Source organism: Aplysia californica, unplaced genomic scaffold (genome assembly GCF_000002075.1).
Source record: "Aplysia californica isolate F4 #8 unplaced genomic scaffold, AplCal3.0 scaffold00074, whole genome shotgun sequence".
In the NCBI taxonomy this organism is placed as follows: Eukaryota; Metazoa; Mollusca; class Gastropoda; order Aplysiida; family Aplysiidae; genus Aplysia; species Aplysia californica.
In genome coordinates this window covers 516021-523371 of record NW_004797344.1, presented here as the reverse complement: position 1 = coordinate 523371, position 7351 = coordinate 516021, and the positions used below count along the sequence as shown (strand labels likewise).

General features: G+C 42.4%; 1 protein-coding gene across 1 annotated transcript; it reads right to left on the bottom strand.

Annotated features, from left to right (window-relative positions):
- Positions 1-3087: 3087 nt before the first annotated feature.
- Positions 3088-6567, bottom strand: LOC101851932. The gene is made up of 2 exons (XM_005094025.3): positions 6271-6567; positions 3088-5107 (listed from the first exon to the last, which is right to left on the bottom strand). Exons 1-2 carry the CDS (start codon positions 6361-6363, stop codon positions 3551-3553), a joined length of 1650 nt encoding a protein of 549 aa, XP_005094082.1. The 5' UTR covers positions 6364-6567; the 3' UTR covers positions 3088-3550.
- Positions 6568-7351: the final 784 nt, after the last annotated feature.

Here is a 7351-nt window from a genome sequence, read left to right as displayed (position 1 = left end):
CCGGCTATAGACAGTGAACGATATTGTCAGTTTGATAGTGTTTGAGCGCGTTAAATCCGTAGCTTGCACTGTATGCTTCCGCGGAAGCCGAGAATGTTTCTGAGTGTTCTCAAAGGGTCTGCTGGGGTAATAATAGTTGTAAAGCGCATAGAGCATGTTCTTGAGCATGGATATGCGCTATTTATGCAAGCAAAATTCTGAAATTATGCAAACTGAGCCCAAAAATGTGAAATTATGCGATTGTTTTTGTTTTTTAAAACAAAGAATTATCCTTCTTTGTTTTAAAAAACAAAAACAATCGCATAATTTCACATTTTTGGGCTCAGTTTGCATAATTTCAGAATTTTGCTTGCATAAATAGCGCATATCCATGCTCAAGAACATGCTCTATGCGCTTTACAACTATTATTACCCCAGCAGACCCTTTGAGAACACTCAGAAACATTCTCGGCTTCCGCGGAAGCATACAGTGCAAGCTACGGATTTAACGCGCTCAAACACTATCAAACTGACAATATCGTTCACTGTCTATAGCCGGGTACCCGTTTCCACCTGGGTGAAGTGAGGAAAGATTTGTGCAAATAATCAGAAATTATGCACACACAAAAAAAAGATCAAATTTTGCTAAATTATGCGGGGTGCATAAAACCACGGGGACAGCCACAGACATCTTTCTACATAAGTATAAGTAAGACTCCACAGATAGTAAGTAAGCCAACACGTATCAAGCTGTCAGTACTGTAACGTGTACCGCTACTTTTACGCCAATACCCGGTACCCTTTAGCAAGATAGATCGGTTCGGTTTCGTTTGGTAGTCGGGGCTAACCACAGAATTCTAGAATTCTGTGGGGCTAACTCGGTTTTCTTCCATGGGGGGAGAAAAGCTACCATCGTGGCACAAAACGAACGAAACCAACGATGGATGACCTTCAAGAACAAAAATGTGTGTTTTCAAGGCCGCATGTCGGACGATCAGTTTGAAGCAGGGATGTATTTGCAGTGTGTATACGTGGGTGGGTGGCAGGTGCTCTGGTGTGATTTGTTTCTTTTTTTTCTTCTATCAAACATCTATCATCTTTATCTCCCCTTCTTCTTTTTTATGTTTGTTACTCTCTTGTAACACCGCTAATCTTCTGGTGTTCAAAAATGACCTTATCTGTCCCCACTGTTTAATGCGAGAAAAATTCTGAAATTACGCAAACTGAGCCCGAAAATGTGAAATTTTGCGATTCTGTTAATTTTAACAAAGAATGGTAGGTAAGTGTTTTTACGGCGCTCGCAACTGCTTAAGGTCATATGAGCGCGCGGGACACACCTAATATTTTCAGTTGGTAGGAAATTTGAATTTTCCCCGGGTGGCAGCCGAAGCCTACTCTTATCGATTTTAGACCACCAAGGGATCTTTAACGTGCGCAACTTGCACACGGGCCCTCCGAGATTTTTTGCCCTTGTCCGAGAAGGCTAGGTGTAGATCTTTCCTACCACAAGATCAGGGGTGTGGCAGAAAGACAGCAGTAAGGAGGAGCCAAGGAGTAGCAGTAGAAAGGCTGCAGAAAGAGTCAGGAGCCCAGAGGAGGGGGCAAAGGAGGTGAGGGGGTGGGGGCAGAAAGTGGAAATGAAAGGAGATAACAGAACATTGCTAGAGAGCAGGAAAGGAGGTGAAAGGAGACAATTTTAGAGAAGAACATTTTTCGGTCGCTACCCGGATTCGAACCCGGGACCATTGAATGAGAGGCCAACACTTTAACCTCTAGGCCATGAGAGCCGCCTTAACAAAGAATGAAAAAGGAAAATAATCACAAATCAAGAAAAAAAAGAGATCAAATTTTGCTAAAATAATGCGGGGTGCATAAAACCACGGGGACGGCCTTATACAGTTGTGAGTGCTGTAAAACCTCTACAAAACAAACAGTGTGTATACTGAGGCCGCCAGAAACGTCACCAAACCAAATCGAACCGACCCGATCCTTTATATAGCACCGAAACACGCAAGAGATTGGAGGGGTTCTCTTGGCTTAAAGGTTAAGGTGTTCGAATCCGGGTAGCGAGGGATTTTTTTTTCCTCTAAAATTTTCTCCTTTCACATCCTTTCCTGCTCTCTAGCAATGCTAGCAATGCTCTGTCGTCTGCTCCATTGGTGGTCTAAAATCGATAAGAGGTTTCGGCCGCCACCCGGGCAAAATTCAAAATTTCAATACCAAATGAAAATGTTTAATGTGTCCCGCGCGCTCATAATATGACCTTATGCTACACCCCGGGGCGGTGCTATTGACTGAAGTGTCTTTAGGCCATTCCCAAAGGGGGGAACATTAACATCTCGAGTTCTTATGCACAGTAAAATTGTAATTGTAGATGGACAGATTCATCAATGTCATACTCATAGCTGTGCCTGACCTGCAACAGGGAACTGCTGCTTTTTCCCCCCCTAATCCTTACTATCGTAATTTTCCTCTACTTCTTTTGTATGTTTATCACAATCTTGTGACCCGCTGTTTCCAGGGTGCCTTGATAGTCGAAGCAGACTTTGTGCTGTTGAAGCTAGAGAGATGAGCAGAGTAAGTCTTATTCCCTGTAAGGACTTCTCTGTTGGCATCCACCCCTTGGCGCTCTTATGACCTAATGCAGTTGGGAGCGCCGAAAAACATTCACCAAAATAAAAAAACAACAACAAAACAAAGAAGCAAGAGATTACCTTTTTGGGCAGGCTGAACTTATATTGTACATGCATGAACTGACTCCAAGCAGCATTTTTCTGTACTCAGAATTCTGTTTTAGTTAGAGTAAGAGATGTATGGCATTTACCACACAATTAATGTCATGTAAGTATCGCAGAATAGACGGGTAACAAGAGAGTAACAACAACAACAACAAACGAAGGAGGAGAGATAAGCACGATAGATGTTTGATAGAAGGAAAGAAGGAGCAAACCACACAAGAGCACCCGCCAACCACTTATATTCAGGATTAAGAAAAAGTGGAGCGTACTGTAAGTGAGCCCGACGCCATAATGCTGAACTGAAAGTGACATGCGTAATCAAGACCTAAGCAAGTATCGTACACGTGCACATGTCCAACTCACATATTATGGTATAGGGTGTGTCCAAGTTGATTGTTTATTTTTACAAAAAGGACTCTTACGGTTTTTGTTTTCCGTACTCATGTTGCATCGTGGTGAAATCAGGCGCTCGTCAAAATAATGAAGTCGGGGGAAAAATCGGCATTTTTCCATTTCACACCTGAAAGCGGTTCTTATCGATTTATAAAAATCTTTCAGTTCAACACTTTATATGTTCAATTAAAAACTCTTTTCAGTCTGTAATTACCTGAAAAAGTTGATCAAAAGCACAAAAGTACAAGAGACTCCACCTCCTTCAATTCCAAATATCTCGACTTCTATTCAAGAGAAATAGATTTTTTTTTTCATCAAAAGCAAAGGAAATGAAGTTAAGATTGTATCAATAAAGCCATATCCCCTCAAATTGACGAGCGGCTGATTCCACAGTGTCGGGACACTATGTCATTATCTCAATGTAATGGCATGTGACGCCATCACTGACTTGTAGTTTGGTTGTTCCTTTGTGGAATGGGGTAATCCTTGACCAGAACTGCTTCGTCCCTGAGAGAGAAAAAGTCTAGCACATTTGCGTGACAGAACACTGTAAGCGTAGACACTGGACTCTGCCCAGATCCAGTCCTATCTGGCAAAGGAATTTGAAAGGTTTTTATGACGTATCCAGGCCTCTGCTCTAGCTGTGCATACTGTGATGGGTGGATGTTAATGTAGGAAAAGTCCATGCCGCCTTCACCATGCATTGATATAGAGAGCGACAGCTGTAGGTGTGGTCCGCCGCGTGCTGCGCATTGTACACTCAGACTGTGATTATCATCGTTGTAGCTAACTCCCGATTCGTTGAGTAAAATCTTAGGCACATCCACGACAGTTATTGAGACGTTCGTGCTCGATGTTGCGTTGTCTTCATACGTCACAGAACATTCGTAGTCCAGCGTGGTCACGTATCTAGGTGTCTCAATCGACCAGTACCCACTGATTTTATAATCAGAATTTATGTCTATGATTGTGGGCACCATAGTCGATTTAGTATTGTTCTGTATAGCCGGTGAAAGCCTGATGTCACGAACATGATTCCCCACCGCATCACAAAATATGTTGCATTCACTATCCCCCAGGGTGCACCGAGATGATATTGCGTCTAGCTGGAGAAACTTCTCCGGGTATGGCTGCTTTTGTGTGGATTTGTGGATTGCGACTTTCTGATGCACAGACAGAGATATTATAGGACCGTCGCCGAAATCCCCATTGTTAGCGATAACAGTTACAAATCCCAACGGCTCGACTTTAGTTGTGTTTATGCGAAGCTGGAATCGTGTAGAATGAAGAAAATGCTTCTCATTTTCTATGATACACAGATCATTTTCGCTACTGCTCCACGCGTCGGTGTATAAAGATACACGTTGCTTCTCCAGCCTCATCTCGCCGGTACTGTTCCCTAGGTTTTCTAAATCCACCTCCAGTCGGATATCACCCGATTTTCCCTCTGGAGTTGAATAGAACATATCAATGATGGGGTCTTTCCCAGGACTGTACACAGCATCTTGTTCGGAGTTCATGAAAAAAAGCTTGCTTCGGACGGCCTCTGCCGCTGGCACTTTTGGCTTGAGATTGAGCTCCATCTTGTAGAGGAAGTTGTAGTGTGTGTCTTTGAGCACCAGGGAGAGGTGTTTGTCTCCTATAGGTCCTTCCACCGTCACTGAGCTCCACCCGAGGCATGAGTGGTGGACGCACGTGCATGAGCTATCCACAAGTTCTGACACATTAAAAGGTATAATTTTAAACCAAAATGCGTGCAAAGTCCAGATGGACCTCACGTCATTACATGAACTCTGGGTCTGGTACCAGACAGTTAGCACAGCCCCGTCATCTTCTGTCGTGCGGTGACTGACGTTGAGTAGGGTCAGCGGTGGCCATCTTGGTTCCACTTTGTTCCACTCCTCCATCCCGCCCACTTTTAACAATAGAATGTCCAGCTTTTGGTTCATCCGGTCAAACTCATTACTGAGTACGTTGATATCTATCTGCATATTTTCCTGAAAAAGAATTCCACCCACAATAATATGAAACAGATTTTTAAATGTACTGAGCTGTGTGCATATAATATGAAGAGGCAAGGTACTTAATGGGTCAGCCCTACCGTCTCTCGTGAAGAAATCATAGATACTGTCGATATTGTCCAAAATGACTACCTAAATTGTTGAGGACAAAAAGGGTTGTCTTAGACAGATAGCTGTGTTGGACACCGTCTTAATGAAATATATAAAAAAAACGAACCCACAAAGGGTGAAGTCGGAAGTGGTCTTTTTGTTTTAAAGCGATAGTTTTGGGCAGGTGATTTTAGATCACGTTCGACTGTACCTCAATTTTGATACGAAATGTTACCAAGAAAACGTAGGTGAAAACTTCAACATAAAATACAACACAAAGAGGGGGAATGGAGGGAGGAATGCTTGTGACTTTTACAGTATAGCTTGTTTAAAGGACTTGGATCTCGCATCTTTACATGTGCACTGTACATTGTATGTGGCTCTGTTTGTTCTAGTCCCAATACTCTTTTTGTACTGGCATCTGCAACGTAGCGGTTAGGCTCTGCGCTGTCTCACGCAGGAATCCCGAGCTCGACTCCAGGGAAGGGAGAGAAAATTGCACTGTCTTTTACCGTGTCTGTTTTGCAACAGTTAGGCGCTTCGCTGTCTCATGCATTTGACCTGAGTTCGATTCCAGAGTGGGGAGAACATTTTTATCGAGTATCTGGGTGTTTGTTTTGGCATGTCGTATCACTCTTAGCTCGGGTTGGCCTTTACAAATTCTTTTTACCATTTTCCCCCAACTCTCTCTCTCTCTCTCTCTCTCTCTCTCTCTCTCTCTCTCTCTGTGTGTGTGTGTGTGTGTGTGTGTGTGTTTGTGATTGTGTGTGTTTGTGATTGTGTGTGTTTGTGATTGTGTGTACATGATTGTGTGCGCGCGCGTGCGTGTGTATGTGTGTGTATGTGTGTGTGTGTGTGTGTGTGTGTGTGTGTGTGTGTGTGTGTGTGTGTGTGTGTGTGTGTATGTGTGTGTGATGTATTTGCAAACCATAAAAAAATATAAAGTAATAAGAAGAGAGTGAAGAGTGAAAGAATGGCAAAGAATTATAAAGTGATTGAAAAAAAAATGGAGAGAAAAGAAGGTTAGAACCTATCACTTTTTGACTCACCATATCCGCCGGGCTCTGATTACTTCTTCGGGCGTTCGTCGCAATCACAAGTGACATAGAGCACACCAACGTGGTCCAGACAAAACCTCCCATATCGCAAATTGTCTGGGTTCCTTGAAAAACAGCAAAATTCGTCCTATCGCACACGAGTGAGAAGTGACGAAGTATGCAGTGCGGTCTCTATTTATTCCAGAACGACAACCCTTGGTGCTTTTCACGTGACTTTTGACATTTTGCTTTTCCTCACTGTCCAGCACTTGGAGCTCATTTGTGACTCCAGTAAATGTCATGACTCAAATTGACTTAATTTGAGGTTAGTTATTGCAAGACCTACCGCCACCTCGGACACACTCACAAATGCCATCAGATTTGCGCAGCCGCGACGTGGGCTCTATTGTAATGGATTGCATAACTCAACAACCCACCAACAAGGCGTGTAAGCAAAAAAAGTGTATTTTTTTCGTCAGAGATAAACTGTTATATGTACCCCCCCCCCAACCCCCTCAGCATTTAAGTGAATGATGGTGAACAATAAACAGGATCGTCGGCCAGTAGTTAAGATGTACTAGATCTAAGCTGCACATTTTGATTTTTTTAAAAATTGGCGTTTCTTAGTCTGTGGTTCTGGTTGCTCGCGCTTTATTTCTAAATATTGTGAAAAAAGCATGGAAAATGCTTAATGTAGGTAACCCTGGTAACTCATAATAACTATTATTAAACGAATAACAATCTTTCTCTTTTTCTCGACTTTTGAGTTGGGCACATTAATTTGAATAGTTGGCCGACGGTGTTTTTGGTAAGGCTTAATAAAAAGATAGCACATCTTGGCGGAATATAATATGTATGTATGTATGTATGTATGTATGTATGTATGTATGTATGTATGTATGTATGTATGTATGTATGTATGTATGTATGTATGTATGTATGTATGTATGTATGTATGTATGTATGTATGTATGTATGCATGCATGCATGCATGCATGCATGTATGCATGTATGTATGTATGTATGTATGTATGGATGTATGTATGTATGTATGGATGTATGTATGTATGCATGTATGTATGCATGCATGCAT

Coding starts and splice junctions, on each gene's coding strand:
- LOC101851932 (XM_005094025.3), bottom strand. CDS start 6,363: ATGGGAGGTTTTGTCTGGACCACGTTGGTGTGCTCTATGTCACTTGTG. Junction 5,108..6,270: donor ATCAGAGCCCGGCGGATATG/GTGAGTCAAAAA, acceptor ATTCTTTTTCAG/GAAAATATGCAGATAGATAT.